The following is a 22,556-nucleotide window of genomic DNA, read 5'->3' as shown; positions in this document are numbered from 1 at the left end:
GCCATGTGAGGGAAAGGGATGTGGGCCACTTCCCAGCCAGAGCACTAGAATGTTGGTGGGGTCCCTCAGTCTCTGCTTACCCCTCCACATGGCAGAGCTCCAGTTGGCCTGGCTCCCAGAGCCAATGTGTGACAGATGTGTGGGGTGAGTAAAGAATAAACCTTGTGGTTTTAAGGTACTGAGTTTCTGGAGTTGTTACCCAGCCCATCATGCTGATATGGCATTTTACAGATAAAGAAACAGACTCAGACAATGAAAGGGACTTGCCCAGGGTCCCACTGCCTAGAAGTGGAACAGCTGCGACTTGGATCCAGTCTTTTAACTGCTACCCCACATTAGCTCTTTTCTAATCTTGAGGGAAATCAGTTTTTCAAAAGACCAATCTGTCACCAAGAGTAATCACATCCCTGTCTTCAACTTACATGACCACTCAGAAGCATTCATTGCACCCTTCTTCTTAAAATCCTTTCTCCTCTTAGCTTCTGTGACACAACTACTTCACTGGCTCCTCTCTCTAGTCTTAGCTTGTCTTCTATCCTAAATCAAAATTGTGAGGCATCAAAAGACTTGGGCCTGCTTTTCTTCTCTAATTTTCTTCCCAGACAATCAGTTGTAAATGATTCCACATTTGTATCTTCAGCCCTGACATTTTTTTAGTTCTGTTCTAGAATATTCAACTGCCTACTCTTCATCCCCACTTAAAGGTTTCAAACTAATATGTACGAAAAAGAGCTTTTGATTCCTAACTACCCCCACCACAAATAGACAAGAATAAAACACATTCCTTCTTCAGCTCAGTAAATTCTGTTCCATGTATGCCTTCCTTGTTTCTAAAATTCATTCTTGATTCCACTCTTTCTCAAACCTCACTTCCAAAATATTGGTGGGTCTGGGCACACTATGTCTTTCCAGCCTTTCCACCTTCATTCATCTCTCTAAATTCCAACCAACATTATTGTTTGTATAGATCATTTTGGTAACCTCTTAACCAATCTCCCTGCTTCTACTTATTTGGCCCAACTGTCCATTTTCCCCATAGGTTATAGAAGCATAATCAGAACTCCATTATTTATCAAATAATGAAATATAAATGAGGGAAAGTCCATTTGTAAATTGTTAGAGGTAACTCATCACAGTGATAGAGATCATGCTTTGAGAAAGACAGTCCCAATTTGAATCTTAGCTATACCATATGCTACTGGTGTGAAAAATGACTAATTTACTTAACCTCTCTAAATCTCTGTGTACTCATTTCTAAAATTGAGATTGTAATAGCACCTACTTTTTATTCTTCTTCTTTTTTGTAGCACCTACTTTTTTAATGCAATTTTATTTAGATATATTCATATACCATATAATCCTCCAAAGTACATAATCAGTGCTTCACAATATCATTTTACAGTTGTGCACTCATCACAATTTTTGAATATTTTCATTACTCAAAAAAAAACATAAAAAATAAAATAAAAAAGAACACTCAAAATACCCCATACCCCTTATTGCCCATATTATGTATTTTTTATCTTTGTTTTTTTTACTCATCTATCCATACACTAGATAAAGGGAGTGTCAGTCATAAGGTTTTTGACAATCATATGGTCATACTGTAAAAGCTATATAGTTATACAGTCATCTTCAGGAATAGACTTACTGGATTACAGTTCAGCAGTTTAAGTATTCCCTTCTAGTTCTTCTAAAACACTAGAAACTAAAAAGGGATGTCTATATAATGCTTAATAATAACCTCCAGAATGTTCTCTCTACTCTATTTGAAATTTCTCAGCCAATGAAACTTCATTTTGTTTCATTTCTCTCTCCTGTGTTGGTCAAAAAGCCTTTCTCAATTCCACGATGCCAGGTCCCAACTCATCCGGGGAGTCCTGTCCCACATTACCTGGAAGATTACACCCCTGGGAATCATGTCCAATATAGGGGAAGGCAGTGAGTTCACCTGCTGTGTTGGCTTAGAGAAAGAGGCCATATCTGAGCAACAGAAGATGTTCTCTGGGGGTTATTCTTAGGAATAATTATAAATAAGCTTAGCTTCTCCTTTGCAGGAGTAAGTTTCTTAAGGGCAAGCTCCAAGGTTGAGAGGCTGGCGCATTAAACTGGTAGTCCCCAGTGTTTGTGAAAATATCAGGAACTCCCCAGGTGGGGGAGTTTAGTATTTCTACCTTTCTCCCCAGTCCCTCAAGGGAACTTTGCAAATACTTTTTTATTTTCTGCCCAAATTACTCTGGGTATATCAGGGCAGCACACTAACCGGTATAAACCAACGAGACTAACCGGTACAAACCAACGAGATGTCATTCCCTTTTCAAAGTTCCATGTAATTATGGTGATGGAATAAACTGACCAGACAAGATAAATCAGATAGTGTAATACAGATATAAATTGCGCACCAAGTAAACATCTCTTCCTTTGGTCTCACACTGAAGTTGAAGTTTTAAGTCATAGTCAGTATCATCCATTAGTCTGATTTACGTTACTCCTAACTAGATCAGCTTCATTCATATCTTTGTGAAGTCTGATCTCTTTTTCAAGTTTTTGAACAGTTGCTATATGGAGTAATGCTGACTTTCAGAGCTGTAGAACTCTAGCTCTGAGTTGCAGGTGTCACGTAGATACCCGAAGTTCCAGGGAATGACCAGGTTATATGCAAAAGAGCTCAACATCTCAGAATTTAGAAATAATCATTACAACTCAGGAATCGATAGGGCTGCTATAAGAGCTTGCAGTTTAGGAACCTTTACAGTAAGCCCTCCCCGGATCATCTGCACTCTCAAATTTAATTCTCAGAGTTTGCACATTATATGGTTAGTCCATATTAGGCATTACATTTATCTTTTCGCTTCTGGCTTATTTCACTCAACATACTGCCTCAAGGTTCATTCACCTAGTGAATGCCACGCAACTTCGTTCCTCCTTGCAGCTTCTCAGTATTCCATTGTATGTATACACCACAGTTCACCCTTGTGTTCATCAATTGATGTACCCTTATGCCACCTCCATCCATGCAGATTGCAAATACTGCCCCATAAACACCAGTGTACAAATGTCCATTCTTGCCCCTGCTTTCATTTCTTCCAGGTATATAACTAATAACAGGGTTGCAGGATCATATTGCAACCTTATACTTAGCCTCCTGTGGACCCACAACACTGCCCTCCTTAGAGGGGCTGTATCATTCTACTTTCTGCCAGCAGTGAATAGGTTCATCTCTCTCTCCACATTTTCTCCAGCCCTTTGTTTACTTAGGACAGATTATATGGTAATCTGTCCTAAGTAAACAGTTAATGATTCCTGGCATAATCATATAATTACACATTCACTACCACAGTTTATATGAGGACATTTCTCTTTCTTCCACAAACAAATAAAAGAATGAAGAATAAAAAATAAAATAAAAAAGAGAAACAACAGCAACAACACCAAGAAGCTCATACCCCTCCCTTTTATAGTTATACAATCCCAGTCTTTATCTTCTGTCTTTCCTTCTGGTGTCATACTTGCCCCTAGCCCTCCTCTTTCAACCATACTCACACTAAGCTTTGTTCATTATACTTATAACATCGTGCTACCATCACACAGTATTTTGCTTTCCATTTCTAGATCTTCTCAACCAATCCTGTTAAACATTCTTTACTCCTTCAGCACCAAATGCCCAGTGTCTGCCCTTTTTCTATCTCCTAATAACCTGTGTTCTCAGCTTTAGCTCTCAAAGTTCACTCATTAATATTGGTTCCTATTAGTGAGACCATACAGCATTTGTCATTTTGATTCTGGCTAATGTCATTCAACAGAATGTCCTCAGGATTTATCCATGTTGTTGCATGTTGCAAGTACTTTATTCTATACCCTTACTGATAGTCTTCATTTCTACCATCTTCTCCAAACCTCTCTCTCCTGTCTTTTCCTATCTGCCTGTGGTGTTCACTTGAGTAGTAATTGTTAGAGCTAGTCTCTTATTTACAAACTCTCTCATTGACTGTCTGAAAATATTTTCAACTCCCTCTTTTTTTTTTTTTTAACATGGGCAGGCACCAGGACTCGAACCTGGGTCTCCAGCATAGCAGGCAAGAACTCTGCCACTACGCCACCATTGTCCACCCTAAACTTCCTGATTTTTGAAGTACAGTTTTGCAGGATATAGAATTGTTGGTTAGCAGTTTTTCTCTTTCAATATCTTAAATGTATCATATCACTCACTGCCTTCTTACTTCCATGGTTTCTCCTGAGAAATTCACACATAGAATTATCAAGCTTCCTTGTATGTGATGGATCACTTTTCTCCTGCTACTATCAATATTCCCTTTGTCTTTGACATTTGACAGTCTGATTAATAAGCTTCTTAGAGTAGGTCTGTTTAAATTTATTCTTTTGGGGGGATACGCTGTACTTCTTAAATCTGTAATTTTATGTCTTTCAAAAGAGATGGGAAATTTCCAGTGATTATCTCCTCCGTTATTCTTTCTGCCCCTTTTCCCTTCTCTTCCCCTTCTGGAACACCCATAACACATATATTCGTATGCTTCATGTTATCATTCAATTCCCTAAGACCCTGCTCATATTTTCCATTCTTTTCCCTATCTGTTCTTTTGTGTGTAGGATTTCAGGTATCATGTTCTGTAGTTCACTAATCCTTTCTTCTGCTTCTTCAAATCTGCTTTTGTAAGTCTCCATTGTGTTTTCATCTCTTCTGTTGTGCCTTTCATTCCTATAAGTTCTGCCATTTGTTTTTTCAAACTTTCAAGTTCTTCTTTATGGTCTCCCAATGTCTTCTTTATGTCCTTCATCTCTTTTGCCATATCTTCTCTCAACTCATTGATTTCATTTTAGATTTGATATAACATGTTTGTTTGAACATCTTTAGTTAGTTGTTTCAAATCCTGTATCTCGTTTGCAGTGTTGCTTGTTCCTTTGGGCCATACTATACTCATACCATATGAGTATGATTCATTGTTCTCCTGAACTTGACACTCCTTTCCAAGTATCTGATTTCCTTGATTAGTTTGTTCTGGAGGTGGTTTTCACTCTTTTACCTAGGGTTTTTTGATTGGTTGGCTTTGTTTTCTTTCTTTTCTTTGGCATCCAGTTCAGTTCAGCTTACTCTAGAACTCTAGTATAACTTTTGTTTAACTGATCAGAATTTTTCAGCTCTTGTTTTTCTGCTTCTTGCTCTGCTTACATGGAATTTATTTTGAAGAGGGTCTCCCCAGATATGATCAACCCCAATCAGATTTTCCCAGCGAGACAGGCTCAGGTCTCAAGAGGAGGGCGTAATCAGTATCAGGTTCCCTGAGGATGAGACCTTGCAGGTTGTCAGACTTTCCTATGAACTCTCTTGACTGTTGTACTCTCCCTGTCCTGCCCAACAGATGGTGCTTGTCAGCCATCGCCACTGATGTGAAATGGTGTGAAATGTTTAATTCTCAGCAGATTCTGTCACTGACACAGGTGTGGTTCAGACAGAGGCTGAGGTAGAAGACCTGCTTAAGCTGTTTCTGTTTCCTAACCCCTGGATTTTCTAAATGAGAGCTGCCACTTGAGCTGGACCTGCCCCCTCCCTTTTCTTGGGGAAGATGCCCTCTAGGGAATTAACCTTCATTTGACTAGTTATTTGTCTCTCAGAGCTCTCTAACTCCACTCTTGCCTGGGTCGGTGTTGACAACTGAAATTGCCTGAGGCTTTCTCAAATGAGCTACTTTGAATAATTAAAAAAAAAAAATCCCTTTTCAGAACCAGTCTCTAGCCCCTAAGGTTCATCAGTGAAGAGCCAGAGTTGGTATCCAGCTCTCTGTGTCCCTTTTCTGAGCTTGGCCAACTCCAAAACCCTCTGTTTTTTTACTTTGTTTGTTTGTTTTACCTTCTACCTCAGCTCCTCTCTGTCAAGAGAGACCTCAGGGTTCCTTTCTTGCTTGCTCTGGGTTTATCTGTGCTTGGAGTTGTATTCAGCAGTCCAGATTTGTTCATTAAAACCACATTTGAAGGTTGATTGAGTTAGCTTCCCTTGCTCCTAGTAGAGACTGCTTTTTTATTTTCCCCACAGGAAAGAATCTACAACACAGCCTGCTGCTCCAGTCATGGAGGGGCACTAGTCTCCACAATTTGGGGCTTTACTTACACTTCTGTGCTGTGGTCTCAGCCCTTACACCTGTTCCAGACTGCTGTGTGATGTGTGTCTAGTCATGGATGCCCCAACAGAGTTGTTTCAGACAGTTTCTGGCTATTTACTAGCTGCTCTAGAGGAATAACTTAATTCTACACCTCCTTATGCAATCATCTTGCACTGCCTTAACAGGCAATATTATACTTTTAGGAGTATTATAGTCTGACACACTTAATTGAACACTTAAATGTTAAATATTACTATTTCTGGAAAAAAAAAAAAACCTAAAGATTTTATATAAAATTTCCATGTAGTTTGCTGCATTTCCTTTCCTTAAAAGAATTTGAAAGAAGTATAAAATGCCTAACTATAGTAAAATATTATGTCTTCTGTATTCTTATTGAACAGAAATAATCTGACATAGAACACCTTTGTCTACTAGAGCAGTAAAATAGTCATCAATCCACTGACTTTGTAATTGTAATTTGTAATATTGTATTGTAGTGTTATTCCTAACATGTTTTCATCTTTTCGAAAATAGTCGTATGTTTGTTGAAACTCAGCAGAATATTATTAAAGTGCTAGAGCTTAGACTGTCATTTATTCTTATATAGTGTTCTTATATATGAAAGGTTCGACCTGCCTGAAAGAGAAACTAGTAAGAACCTATATGCTCAATTTTCTCCATAAACATTGTGATTCATTTCTTGTTTCCTTATACCTTGCTAGATCTGATTACCCAGCTTCTGATTTTCTCTAAATTAAAAAAACATCTAATTATAATTGTGTTATCATACCATTTTGTTGTAACAGCTTTGTTGCCTTTTCTTTCAAACTTCCTTCAAATATCAGTCACCGATTATTGTTAAAGTTTCTCCTTGGTAGTTTTATCACTGTAATCCTTAAGCCTGTAATAACTGGTAGCTTGATGTCTTTTTTAACATTGCAGGGAATAATTGCCATTTAAAAATGATTTCCTTAATTTATCTCGCTGAATTTTATCTTACTGAATTTATCTCACTGAAATAACGTAGAATTACTTTTTTCGTTTGATCACATTTCTTTTTTTAGTAAGTTTTTCCCCCTTACTTGATGAGAATTCATTTCATTAACTATGTTTTTTGTTCTTCCATCACAGAATCATACATTTGAAGGGACCTTCATATCAGAATCACTTAGGAAAATTTTATCTATCTGCACCTACAGATTTCTCTTACCACCCCAGATTTTCATCTCTATTCTGGGCTCGTGGAATGTGTACATTAAGAAAGCTTGCAGAGTAGCTATAGCAAAGCAACCCATCCACTCTCATCTTTACAACGTTCACCGCCATTGTATTATAATATGTATTGATTATAGCATTTGTGTAATGAAAAATATAACCCATGAAAGATTTTCTGTCATTTATCTCACGTGAGAATGTAAGTAGGCCTCACAAATTCGTCATCTTTATTAGATCTTAGTACTTTGTGCCAGGAGGGTTTGTAATTTAGAGTTATTTTGAAATGCTTTTTCCCCTTCCACCTAGGTGGAGAAAGGCTTAGTCTTAGCAGAAAACACTTTTTTTAAAGGATTCAGTTAAAACAGTATTACTTCTCTTTTATTACTGCTTAGTTTTTTTTCAGTTCAGAAAATGTCACCTTGGTTGGAGATAACAGTTGCTATCCTTATCAAAAACATAATTAGCGGGCGGGCCGCGGTGGCTCAGCGGGCAAGAGTGCTTGCCTGCCGTGCCGGAGGACCCCGGTTCGATTCCCGGCCCCAGCCCATGTAAAAAACAAACAAACAAAACAAAATATAATAAAACAAGAAAATGTTTAAAAATGTTTCCCTTCCTTCCATCCTTCCTTCCTTCTCTGTCTTTCCTTCCTTTCCTCCCTCTCTCTTTAAAAAAAAAAAAAAAACATAATTAGCGTAGCATATAAAAATACTTTTTGAGGTATGTATGTATATGTTGTATAGTTATTTGTTTGCTGAAATATTAAAAAATTTTTTTTTGCTTCTTATGTTTTCAGGTTGAACAGCTAACAAATCATTTGAAAGAAAAAACCGACAAGTGCAGTGAGCTTTTACTGTCCAAAGAGCAGCTTCAGAGGGATATACAAGAACGAAATGAAGAAATTGAGAAACTGGAGTTCAGAGTAAGGGAGCTGGAGCAAGCTTTACTCATTAGTGCAGATACTTTTCAAAAGGTGTGACATATTCTTTCCATTAACTTTACCAAGTGTTTTAATGTACATTGCTTTTTAAAATTGCTGATGACTTTTTGTTGATTTTATTATAGTGTATTTATGTCTAGTGTTAATATCAAAACCATTTCTGTTTACTCTTATTTTTGAATGTTATTTGCATACCTAATACAGGAAGATTAATTAAACCAGAAGAATTTTAATCATCGGTAAAGTTGTGATTAGAAAATAATAACCAAGTGAAAAAGATAATGGGTACCACCAGTTTAGGTCGATGCTTTATCCCAGACTAGAAACTGTTGATAGTGATCACTGTGATACAGCAGAAAGCACAAATGAATGGATGAAAGAAAAGAGTAGGATAGAGAAGCTGGGTGAAGGGCTAATGGGAGAGTACCTTCATTTTACTTGAGGAATGAATTCTAAGTGTCAAACATTCCTGTTCTAATTTATATCAAATGCATTCAAAACGGAGTATCTGTAACTTCTTGGTTATAACCTAATAGTAGACTATTTAATTGGAGATGTAATATTGCTATATCCCCAATTCAAATGGATAATAAGGATTTAACTTTTAAAAAATTGAGAAAATTCTTATATGTTTAAAGGTAGAGGAACGAAAACAGTTTGGAGCTGTGGAAACTAAAACAGAACTGTCCCTGGAAGTACAGTTGCAGGCTGAGCGAGATGCCATAGACAGAAAGGAAAAAGAGGTAAGAAATGTATTTTTAAATGGTAAAATGTGATTTGAATTATTTTAAATCAGTTTACCTTGAAAATATCTTTTGAACGGAATGGAATTTGTGGTCTGAAACCAAAGCTTAGCCTGTTTCTTAGCTCATCTCCCAAAATTGACTTTGAAGACAACAAACAGGTGAACAGATAACTATGTTGATATGAGGTAAGAGTGTTTCAGATGGAGGGGCTAACAGTATATTGCCTTGAAGGTGGAAATAGTTTAGAAGGAGAAACAGAAAGTTAATTTGACAGTTATGAATTGAATGATAAGAAAGTGATGATATATAGAAGTGTTAAGACAAAAGACAGTATCTCTCTTTTTTCCTAACCATTCTGTGGGCACTGAATTATTGCTGCTTTGCTTTGAAGTTATTTTGTTACTGTTTTTTAATGCTCTACTCTTCTGGGAGATGAAGATGGTGTTTTACAATATCCTATACATGATTTTAAAGTAAAAGATTAGTTATAAAATAATAAGATAAAGTTCTCCTTTGTTTTTCTACTCCTTCCCTTCCAAAAAAAATCCAATTTTAAGCAGTAGTAATTTCAACTTCTTGAAATTGTTACTTAAATCTGTCTTCTTATAATTTAATAAAAAGCATATCATACTCAACATTCTCTAGCTATATATCATATCATTTAACATGTTTAAAATTTTCAGATTCTACTTTTGTCTCTTCTTGTATAATTTTCTGAGCAGACAATGTATTTTAACAAATATTTAATGAGCCTAATCAGTATAGTTGTGTTAATAAAGTTCTTTGTAAATACTGCAGTGATTTTGACATCAACTACAATTACAGCTCAGAGAACTTATAGTTTAGAGGAGGAAAAAGGTGATTTATATAAATAACTGTAGTAGGAAATGATCACCTCTATGAGAATCATTTTCTCACCATCAAATAATATTTGTCTGAGAGACTCTTATAGGTTGTTTTGTGTGCAGATTTTTTTCCAGTTCTTCTGTTTCTATTTAACCACTTCTGTGTGTTTGAAAAGAATGAACATTTAAAGATTTACCTTAAACTAAGTAATCAGAGAGATTATGTGCCCTCTATAAAAGATGGAATGCCAATGTTTAACCCCAAAATAATGATAGTTGGTTGTAGGTAGTTGATTTAGCTTACTAATTCTGTATTTTTTATCCTTTGAATTTGAAGTTAATGCTTCTGACAGCTTAATTTCGTGAATTAAATATGTAATAACTTCTATCCTTTACTTGAAATCATAGTCGTTTGGAACTAGAAGAGACCTTATGTAGCATAATACCCATTAACCAATTCCTAGTTTTTGCATAAAAGGAGATGGGGTCAGAAATGTTGAATAAGTAAATGGCTAACCTCATAGCTAACTCATCTTCTAATTTTTCACTTTTTTTTCTTTTTGCATGGGCAGGCACCGGGAATCAAACCCGGGTCTCTGAATGGCAGCTGAGAACTCTGCCACTGAGCCACCGTGGCCTGCCCTCACCTTCTAGTTTTTAATTGCAGTGGCAAGTACTCTCTCAGAACCCACTCATTCACCTGTAACTTAATCCGTGGACACTGAGAGGCAGGAAAGTAAACATTATCTCCTGTGCTAGGCAAATATTTTTAGATATCTGATAGAGTCTAGAAATAAGACATCCGTATGTGTCATATCTGAGATGTTTTCCACCACTCCTATAGCCTAAATTTGTATAAAATGTTTTTATAGAATGTTTAGAAATGCAGGGTGAATAAGAAGAGATGAAAATGTTAAAAGAATATGAGTTTCAGGCTCTAAGTAAAGAGAAATAATGTGGAGTGAAATAGAAGTGAAGTATTTATTTTAAAAAATGCTTTCAGTCGGTGTTTGTTCTTTACAGAACTCATGAGGTCTAGTTTATGGATGGGGATAATAAATAATTATGGTTTACATTATTGAGGAACATTTCCTAGAAATTGCTAACTATTATAAATGCCTAGTTTCATTTAATTACTGTACTCTCCTTGGGGATAGGCTCTATTGTTACCCATTTTGCAGATGAGTAAACAGGTCTTAAGAGGGGTTGAGTCACTAACTTGCTTATGGTCACACAGTAAAAAATTGAGCAAGAATTCCAGCCAGATTTCTCTGACTCAAGAGTTCATATGATACTATACTGCTAAAGGTAAGCATGCAAGCATGTTCTGCCTCATTGGCGAGAAGCATCAAAGAATGTCATTCTACAGTAATTGAGCTTTTACTGTGTGTAGAACATTGCTGTCCAGTTGTAAAATCAGCACCCAGCTTCAATGACTCTACTAATTAAGAAGATATATACACATGTAAAAATGGCAAAAGCATTTTTAAAATGAACATCACAAATAGGTGCAAATTAACGTGACTCCAAACAGTCTATCAACTGGTAGAACAGCTTATCAACTGGTAGAAAAATTAAATAAGATTAAAACCAATAGCTAGTAGTCACTATTTTTAAATCTTGACTTTAATGTTATTCTGGTATTTGATTATTATAAGTTAAGTATTAATAAGACAGCCTGGGGCTGAAATTTGAGTCTCTCTGAGTAAAAGGAACCATGCACTGTGGTGACATTTGGGGGGATTAAAGTCTCTGACATGATGCCTCAAGTTCAGCTACTTATAATAGGAATATTAGTGCTTTAGAACAGTACATCTCAAAATTCAGTGTGCATATGAATCACTTCAGCATCTAGTTAAAATGCTAAACTAGAAGACACCTTACAGATTACAGATTCAATGAATCTGGGATGGAGCTTGAGATTCTGACTCTCAAAAGTGCTCTACAGACCACACTTTGAATCACAAGACTTTAGGCCACAGAGCTAAGAATTTGACCATAATTGTTAAAATCAAAATAGGAAGTAAATGTCAGGTGAGGTAGGACAGCAATTTTGAATGGAAAATTCTGCGTCTTAGTTGATGTTAAAATAATACCTTGTCATCAAAAGTGTTTTTAAGATAGGAATAGGTGTAAATACTATTAGATGAGATAACTTTGAAGAAGATATAATCACCATAATTTTCAACAAACTAACCTGATAATGATGTATACACAACCACTAAATATATTTCAAATGTGTGTACTGAGTTTAAGACCAGTGTTATAGAGAAATTTTTAAATATAAGTCTTGACGTTAGTTATTAGCAGCAGGATGAATGATAGTTAAGAATATAAGGCTCCAGAGATAAACTCTCTAGGTTCAGAAGCTGATTTCATCATATACTAGATGTCTGACCTCAAGGCAAGTTACTTCATCTCTCAGCAACTCCCATCCTCATCTCTAAAATGGGATTAATCATAGTACAAACTTCATGCATAGGGTTGTTACAGGGCTTTAAAAATATAATACATTTAAACATTTGTACAGTATCTAGCAGTAAATTGTTTATAAATGATGTCTATTTTTACTAGCATTGGTATTATTTCTGTTTGGGAACTTCTAGACAAAGTGATTTCTAAGATCTTTTCATTATCATTATTAAATATTATAGTTTCATGCTAGCATGTAATCAGCATATTCCCCTTCCAACTTATAAGGCAGTAAATGATTTATAGACTGCTCTCTGAGCCAGCTGCCACTAAATGTTGCCCCTCCATCTTAGGTTGCTTTTTATTTTTGTATGGGCAGGCACGAGGAATTGAACCTGGGTCTCTGGCATGGCAGGCAAGAACTCTTGCCTGCTGAGCCACCATGGCCTGCCCTTAGGTTACTTAAAATGGAGCAGTTTTGATCATCAGATAAATACACATTTGGAACTCCATTCATTAAATATTAGGTAGCTACCAAAGTAGTGAGCTAATGTTGTGGAAGTGACTGAGGCTGTTCCTATCCTCAATCAAACCAACTTTTTTGAAATTTGATGAGAAGTAGCTCATAATATTTGTCATTAGTTTCAGTCTCTATATAACTGCCATTCAGAGCTTTACAAATAATGGTAATCTATGCATAACTAGATTTCTTTTGTCCTGCTTATAGGAGCTCTCCAATTTTCTCATAAATTGTTTTAATTACTTACACTAAGTGTTTCTATAATTCGGACCTAAGGATATCTAGGTCTTGGTGTCTACCAAGCCATTCATTGGGCTAATTATTAGCTAATTGTGGTCTAAAGTGAGCTGGTTTCACTTGACGGTTGAAACAACTGCCTTAATTCTATATAGTTTTTTAGCATTTTGAGAGTATACATTAACTAGGATCTAAAGTGTAGGCTTTTTCTCTTCTTTCCATGACTCTTTTACACCTTATCAAAAGACATTTTAGGTAGGAAATACTCCTCAGAAGCTCTCTTCTTTACTTTGTTCCAGGATCGTTTCAAGGTGTTTCCTTTCTGTATAACTCGCGTTTTAAGCATACCCATTTTGGAGAATTAATATAGCACTCTTCATTTCCTCTTGAGAAATAAAATGCTTGTATAAATCTTTATTTTTACCTCTTTCCTTTTGATAATTTTGGTTTTAAAGATCACAAACTTAGAAGAACAATTAGAGCAATTTAGGGAGGAATTGGAAAATAAGAATGAAGAAGTTCAACAGCTGCATATGCAATTAGAAATACAGAAAAAGGAATCTACTACTCGCCTACAAGAACTTGAACAAGAAAACAAATTATTTAAGGTAATTAGTTAAGAAAAGCTCTATCTATAAATAATTCTTTGTATTGGTTCTGTTTAGCCTTATTAAACATTTCAAAGCCAGCTGCCAAATAGTACTTAACTGAGAGATATTGGCGGGCAAATGGATTCACATAGACGTTATTTTTAGCCCTACCTAAATATTTAAATTCACCATAAATGAATAATTTTGAGATTTTTTTCTCAAATATGTTAAGGATTTCAATTTGTAATAACTATATGATAGCTCAGATTTTTTCATTTGTACATTTTGGGCACTGACTCTTTTGTAGAAGTTATTAGTAGCACAATATTGTAAACATAATTATCAGCGCTGAATTATATATTTGCATGTGTTTAAAGGGAAATTACAGACTATAGTTAGTACAATTAGAGTAATATTCTTTTGTCACTTGTAACAAATGTATCACACTAATGCAGATATTAATACGGGGAGAACTGGAGTGGTTGAAGGGAAGTACCTGAAACTGTTGAGCTGTGTTCCAGTAGCCTTAATTCTTGAAGACAATTATATAACTATGCCTTTTACAATGTGACTGTGTGATTGTGAAAACCTTGTATCTGATGCTCCTTTTATTTAGGGTATGGACAGATGAATAAAAAATATGGATAAAATTTAAACAAATAATAGGGGGGATGTAGGTTTAAAATAAATCGGATAAATGAAAATACTAGTGGTCAATGAGAAGGGGAGGGGTCAGGGGTATGGTAAATATGAGTTTTTTCTTTTTATTTCTTTTTCTTTTATTTCACATGTTCTAAAAAAAATCATGGTGATGAATATACAACTATGTGATGATATTGTAAGCCATTGATTGTACATCATGTGTGGAATGTTTGTATGTTAAAATTTATCAATAAAATATTTTTTAAAAATAATAATAATGGGGAGGGTGTGTCTATGGGAACTCTGTATTTTCTCCCTGATTAATTTTCTTGTGAATCTAAGCGTCTCTTAAAAAAAAGTTCCGAGGAGGAGGGGCCAAGATGGTGGCTTAGCAATGTGCGCGTTTTAGTTCGTCCTCCTGAACAACTACTAAATAACCAGAAACAGTGCCGAACAGCTCCTGGAGCCACGTCAGTGACCAGGGGGACACAGAGCATACCCCAGTCGGGACCAGCTGGACCGGCTGCAAGCCTTTCCAAAACCGTGAGTTCCCCAAGCCACGGCGGCCGGCGCCCAGGACCCCTCCCCAACAGGCGGCTTCCCAGAGGGAAAGGAAAGAGACTCTACACCTGGTCAAGACAGAGGTCAATCATTGGGCTCACGGAAAAAGAGGAAAGGGGAGGAAATAGAGGCTTTAGTGGCTGTGTCTCTACGGAGACTTGGCAGCTTCTAGATTCAGCGGCGGGACTTCTCAGGCTGCAACTGCCCCAGGCATAGGCAGAAACAGGCTGCTTTCAAGGCCGTCTCCAACCTATGCCTTCCCCAGGAGAGGGGTGAAGCCCAACTCAGGTGGAATCCCTCCATCAAGGAACTCAGACCCCAGGGCTTGGCAATATGAAGCCATTAAAACTAGCCTACAACCTCTCCTCCGTCCCCACCATGCCCCCAGCAGGAAGAGTCTTCCAAAGTTAAAAGTGCTGCAACATCTTTTGCTGGTGCGACCCGCAGGCAGAGGTGCCACATACTGGGCAGGATAAGAGAAACAGAGCCCAGAGACTTCACAGGAAAGTCTTTTAACCTGCTGGATCTCACCCTCAGGGAAAACTGACACAGGTGACTCCTTGCCCCTGATAGGAGGCCAGTTTAGTCCGGGAAAACCCAGATGGAGTCTGTGATACCTACGTAGACCCTCCTAAGGGTGGGAAGGGAAAAGGCAACATACAAGTAGGGCAAGAAACAGGAAAACAAGAACTGAAAAATTATCCTCTGTTAAACAAAACCTAAGCTAGAGGTCCAGAAAAGGCTGAACTGAAGGTCAAAGAACAGATAGAAAACAAATTCATCTAGTAAGAAAATCCTAGGTAAGAGAAGTGAAAGCAATCATCAGAATAAACTAATTAAGGTAATTAAATGTCTAGATGCCAGCAAAAAATAACAAATCACACCAGGAAAATTGAAGATATGGCCCAGTCAAAGGAACAAACCAATAGTTCAAATGAGATAGAAGAGCTGAAACAACTAATTTAGAATATACGAACAGACATGGAAAACCTCATCAAAAACCAAATCAATGAATTGAGGGAGGATATGAAGAAGGCAAGGAACGAACAAAACGAAGAAATGGAAAGTCGGAAAAAACAAATCACAGAACTTATGGGGATGAAAGATACAGTAGAAGAGATGAAAAAAACAATGGAAACCTACAATGGTAGATTTCAAGAGACAGAAGTTAGGATTAGTGAACTGGAGGACGGAACATCTGAAATCCGACAAGATACAGATACTATAGGGAAAAAAAATGGAAAAATATAAGCAGGGACTCAGGGAACTGAATGATAATATGAAGCGGACCACATACATGTGGCGGGGGTCCCAGAAGGAGAAGAGAAGGGAAAAGGAAGAGAAAAACTAATGGAAGAATATATCACTGAAAATTTCCCAACTCTTATGAAAGACCTAAAATTACAGATCCAAGAAGTGCGGCGCACCCCAAAGAGAATAGATCCAAATAGACGTTCTCTAAGACACTTACTAGTCAGAATGTCAGAGGTCAAAGAGAAAAAGAGGATCTTGAAAGCAGCAAGAGAGAAGCAATCCATCACATACAAGGGAAACACAATAAGACTATGTGTAGATTTCTCAGCAGAAACCATGGAGGCAAGAAGACAGTGGGATAATATCTTTAAATTACTAAAAGAGAAAAACTGCCAACCAAGAATCCTATACCCAGCAAAACTGTCCTTCAAAAATGAGAGAGAAATTAAAACATTTTCAGACAAAAAATCACTGAGAGAATTTGTGACCAAGAGACCAGCTCTGCAAAAAATACTAAAGGGAGCACTGGAGACGCATAGAAAAAGACAGAAGAGAGAGGTGTGGGGAAGAGTGTACAAAGAAGGAAAATTAGATATGACATACAAAATACAAAAGGCAAAATGGTGGAGGAAAGTACTACCCAAACAGTAATAACACTAAATGTTAATGGATTGAACTCCCCAATCAAAAGACATAGACGGGCAGAATGGATTAAAAAACAGGATCCTTCTATATGCTGTCTACAGGAAACACATCTTAGACCCAAAGATAAACATAGCTTGAAAGTGAAAGGTTGGGAAAAGATAATTTCATGCAAATAACAACCAGAAAAGAGCAGGAGTAGCGATACTAATGTCCAAGAAATTAGATTTCAAATGTAAAACAGTTAAAAAGGACAAAGAAGAATACTATGTACTAATAAAAGGAACAATTCAACATGAAGACATAACAATCATAAATATTTATGCACCAAGCCAGAGTGCTCCAAAATACATGAGGCAAACACTGCAAAGGGAAATAGACACATCTACCATAATAGTTGGAAACTTCAATTCCCCACTGTCATCAATGGACAGAACATCTAGACAGAGGATCAGTAAAGAAACAGTGAATTTGAATATTACAATAAATGAGCTAGACTTAAAAGACATTTATAGGACATTACACCCCACAACAGCAGGATACACCTTTTTCTCAAGTGCTCATGGATCATTCTCAAAGATAGACCATATGCTGGGTCACAAAGCAAGTCTCAACAAATTTTAAAAGATTGAAATCATACAAAACACTTTCTCAGATCATAAGGGAATTGCGGGAGTCCTGCGTATCGGGTCTCCCGCCTGGGGTCTTCTTTCCAGCGGTGTGAGGGGGGAAACATGCCGGTTTCCCCTGGGGCTCGGAGGTGTGGAGAGCACACGAGACAAAAGAGAACTCGTGGGTACTGGCGGAGCTGGCAAGGCATGCGCACCAGAACGTTTATTAGAGGAAGTACAATAGCTTATATACAGAGGTTTAGGAGGGCGGAGTTAGGGGCGAGAATTTAGATGGGGTTTGCTGATTGGCTGCGGGGTAATTATGACCTTATTAGGCCGCTAGAGAGGGAGCTTGGGGGCGGGGGGAGTTGCTGAGAGCGGGAGGAGGAGTGGGTGTAGTTTTTGGGGCCGCGAAAACAAAAGGGGGGTGGAGATGAGGGATAGGACGTCTCAGATGTTGCTAGGCAGGGGCCTTAGAGAGCGAGGCTAAAATTGCATGTGGCAGGAATGAAGTTGGAAATCAATAATAGGCAAAGCTCCAGAAATTCACAAATATGTGGAGGCTCAACAACACACTCTTAAACAACCAGTGGGTCAAGGAAGAAATTACAAGAGAAATCAGTAAATATCTCAAGGCAAATGAAAATGAAAACACAACATATCAAAATTTATGGGATGCAGCAAAGGCAGTGTTGAGAGGGAAATTTATTGCCCTAAATGCCTATATCAAAAAAAGAAGAGGCGGGCCGCGGTGGCTCAGCGGGCAAGAGTGCTTGCCTGCCGTGCCGGAGGACCCCGGTTCGATTCCCGGCCCCAGCCCATGTAAAAAAAAAACAAACAAACAAACAAACAAACAAAAAATAATAAAATAAAAAAATACTTTAAAAAAAAAAAAAAAAAAAGAAGAAGAAAGGGCAAAAATACAGGAATTAACTGTCCACTTGTAAGAACTGGAGAAAGAACACCAAGCTAACCTCAAAGCAAGCAAAAGGAAAGAAATAACAAAGATTAGAGCAGAAAAAAATGAAATTGAGAACATGAAAACAATTGAGAAAATCAACAAAACCAGAAGTTGGTTCTATGAGAAAATCAATAAGACTGATGGGCCCTTAGCAAGATTGACAAAAAGAAGAAGAGAGAGGATGCAAATAAATGAGATCAGAAATGGAAGAGGAGACATAACCACTGACCCCACAGACATAAAGGAGATAATAACAAGATACTATGAACAACTTTATGCCAGTAAGTACAACAATGTAGATGAAATGGACAAGTTCCTAGAAAGGCATGAACAACCAACTTTGACTCAAGAAGAAATAAATGACCTCAACAAACCAATCACAAGTAAAGAAATTGAATCAGTCATTCAAAAGCTTCCCAAAAAGAAAAGTCCAGGATCAGACAGCTTCACATGTGAATTCTACCAAACATTCCAGAAAGAATTAGTACCAATCCTGCTCAAACTCTTCCTAAAAATTGAAGTGGAGGGAAAGCTACCTAGTTCATTCTATGAAGCCAACATCACCCTCATACCAAAACCAGGCAAAGATATTACTAAAAAAGAAAACTACAGACCAGTCTCTCTAATGAATATAGACGCAAAAATCCTGAACAAAATTCTAGCAGATCGAATCCAGCAACACACTAAAAGAGTTATACATCATGACCAAGTAGGATTCATCCCAGGTATGCAAGGATGGTTCAACATAAGAAAATCAATTAATGTAATACACCATATCAACAAATCAAAGCAGAAAAATCACATGATCATCTCAATTGATACAGAGAAGACATTTGACAAAGTTCAACATCCTTTCCTGTTGAAAACACTTTAAAGGATAGGAATACAAGGGAATTTCCTTAAAATGATAAAGGGAATATATGAAAAACCCACAGCTAATATCGTCCTCAATAGGGAAAAACTGCAAACTTTACCCCTAAGATCAGGAACAAGACAAGGATCTCCACTATCGCCACTGTTATTCAACATTGTGTTGGAAGTACTAGCCAGAGCAATTAGAAAAGAAAAAGAAATACAAGGCATCAAAATTGGAAAGGAAGAAGTAAAACTATCACTGTTTGCAGATGATATGATACTATACGTCGAAAACCCTGAAAAATCCACAGCAAAACCCCTAGAGCTAATAAACGAGTACAGCAAATTAGCAGGGTACAAGATCAACATTCAAAAATCTGTAGCGTTTCTATACACTAGTAATGAACAAGCTGAAGGGGAAATCAAGAAACGAATTCCATTTACAATTGCAACTAAAAGAATAAAATACTTAGGAATAAATTTAACTAAAGAGACAAAAGACCTATACAAAGAAAACTGCAAGAAACTGTTAAAAGAAATCACAGAAGAACTAAATAGATGGAAGGGCATACCGTGTTCATGGATTGGAAGACTGAATATAGTTAAGATATCAATTCTACCTAAATTGATTTACAGATTCAATGCACTACCAATCAAAATCCCAACAACTTACTTTTCAGAAATAAACCAATAAGCAAATTTATCTGGAAGGGCAGGGTGTCCCAAATTGCTAAAAACATCTTGAGGAAAAAAAACAAAGCTGAAGGTCTCACACTGCCTGACTTTAAGGCATATTATGAAGCCACAGTGGTCAAAACAGCATGGTACTGGCATAAAGATAGATATATTGACCAATGGAATTGAAAAGAGTGTTCATATATAGAACCTCTCATCTTTGGACATTTGATCTTTGATAAGGCAGTCAACCCAACTCACCTGGGACAGAACAGTCCCTTCAATAAATGGTGCCTGCAGAACTGGATATCCATATTCAAAAGAATGAAAGAGGACCCGTAACTCACACCCTGTACAAAAGTTCACTCAAAATGGATCAAAGATCTAAACATCAGGTCTAAGACCATAAAACAGTTAGGGGAAAATGTAGAGAAATATCTTATAAATCTTATAATTGAAGGTAGTTTTATAGACCTTACACCTAAAGCAAGAGCACTGAAGAAATAAATAAATAAATGGGAACTCCTCAAAATTAAACACTTTTGTGCTTCAAAGAACTTCATCAAGAAAGTAGAAAGACAGCCTACACAATGGGAGACAGTATTTGGACACGACATGCCAGATAAAAGTCTAGTATCCACAATTTATAAAGAGATTGTTCAACTCAACAACAAAAAGACAGCCAATCCAATTACAAAGTGGGAAAAAGACTTGAACAGACACTTCTCAGAAGAAGAAATACAAATGGCCAAAAGGCACATGAAGAGATGCTCAGCGTCCCTGGCCATTAGAGAAATGCAAATCAAAACCACAATGAGATACTATCTCACACCCACCAGAATGGCCATTATCAACAAAACAGAAAATGACAGGTGCTGGAGAGAATATGGAGAAAGAGGCGCACTTATTCACTGTTGGTGGGAATGTCAAATGGTGCAAACACTGTGGAAGGCAGTTTGGCGATTCCTCAAAAATCTGAATATAGAATTGCCATATGACCCAGCAATACCATTGCTAGGTATCTACTCTGAGGACATAAGGGCAAAGACACAAATGTACATTTCCACACCAATATTTATAGCAGCATTATTTACAATTGAAGGGGATGGAAACAGCCAAAATGTCCATCAACAGACGAGTGGCTAAACAAACTGTGGTATATCCATACGATGGAATATTATGAAGCTTTAAGACAGAATAAACTTATGAAGTATGTAACAACATGGATGGACCTTGAGAACATTATGCTGAGTGAGACTAGCCAAAAAGAAAAGGACAAATACTGTATGGTCTCATTGATATGAGCTGACATTAGTGAATAAACTTGTAATATTTTGTTCATAACAGAGACCATCAGGAGATAGAAACAGCGTAAGATATTGGATAATTGGAGCTGAAGGGATGCAGACTGTACAACAGGACTGGATACGAAAACTCAGAAATTGACAGCACAATACTACCTAACTGTAATATAATTATGTTAAAACATTGAATGAAGCTGCATGTGAGAATGATAGAGGGAGGAGGGCTGGGGACATATTGAAATCAGAAAGATTGATGTTAAAGACTGAGATGGTATAATCTAGGAATGCCTAGAGTGTATAATAACAGTGAAATGTACAAGGTACAATTTTTAAAATGTTTTTGCATGAGGAAAAACAAAGGAATGTCATTGCAGGGTACTGAAAATAGATGGTGATTAATATTTTAAAATGTCACCTGTGTGAGACTAAAGCAAAAAAATGTTTATCTGTTACAAAATTAGTATTTTGGCTAGTGCATTTCCTAATAGTTTGATTGAATGCCGTAAGTACTTGGAGTCTCAGGTAGGACATGAGATTTTGTTGGTTTGTCCAGAGTGATGCCCCGATGAATCCCAGAGTGATTCGATCAGTGTTTGAAAAAGTATCTGCAAAGCCCCCTTCAGGGAGTGGTGAGAACCCAGAGAAATTCAACTTCCCCAAGTTGAATTCTTGATATTCTCATGAACAGTGTGGACAACCAAAGCTATAGGCTGAGCCCCCAGTCTTGGGGTTTGTTCATATGAAACTTAACCCCGCAAAGGATAGGTCAAGTCTACTTAGAATTTGGGCCTAAAAGTCACCCCCAAGAGAGCCTCTTTTGTTGCTCAGATGTGGCCCCTCTCTCCAGCCAACACGACGAGCAGTCTCTCCACCCTACCCCTCTTTACATGGGGCATGACTCCCAGGGGTGTGGAGCTTCCTGGCAACATGGGACAGAGATCTTGGAGAACAGAGACTCAGCATCAAGGGATTTAGAAAAACCCTTGAATGAGCTGAGACTTAGCATCAAGGGATTGAGAGAACCTTCTCGACCAAAAGGGGGAAGAGGGAAATGAGACAACGTGTCGGTGGATGAGAGATTCCAAACAGAGTCGAGAGGTTGTCCTGGAGGTTATTCTTATGTATCAAGTAGCTATCATCTTGTTATTCAGGATGTAATGGAGAGGCTGGAGGGAATTGCCTGAAGATGTGGAGCTATGTTCCAGTAGCCATGTTTCTTGATGATGATTCTATAATGATATAGCTTTCCCAATGTGACTGTGTGATTGTGGAAGCATTGTGTCTGATGCTCCTTTTGTCTACCTTATCAACAGATGAGTAGAATATATGGAATAAGGGTAAATAATAGGGGAAACAAATGTTAAAATAAATTCAGTTTGAAATGCTAGTGATCAATGCTAGCTATGGGTAAGGGGTATGGTATGTAAAATTTT

At 37.3% G+C, this 22,556-nt stretch overlaps 1 protein-coding gene across 18 annotated transcripts in view; it reads left to right on the top strand.

Annotated features, from left to right (window-relative positions):
* Positions 1–22,556, top strand: part of AKAP9 (A-kinase anchoring protein 9) — a 206,743-nt gene that overhangs the window by 144,896 nt on the left and 39,291 nt on the right. For all 18 annotated transcript variants that reach the window (XM_077164310.1, XM_077116955.1, XM_077140571.1 and 15 more), the window contains 3 exons: positions 8,125–8,301; positions 8,907–9,011; positions 13,484–13,636. In XM_077164310.1, the coding sequence (XP_077020425.1) occupies positions 8,125–8,301; positions 8,907–9,011; positions 13,484–13,636 (435 nt within the window). The remainder of the gene's footprint in view (positions 1–8,124; positions 8,302–8,906; positions 9,012–13,483; positions 13,637–22,556) is intronic.

The sequence above is a fragment of the Tamandua tetradactyla genome, chromosome 1 (assembly GCF_023851605.1).
Source record: "Tamandua tetradactyla isolate mTamTet1 chromosome 1, mTamTet1.pri, whole genome shotgun sequence".
NCBI lineage: Eukaryota > Metazoa > Chordata > Mammalia > Pilosa > Myrmecophagidae > Tamandua > Tamandua tetradactyla.
Note: the sequence above shows the minus strand (reverse complement) of the source record. Positions and strands in the feature narration are given on the sequence as shown.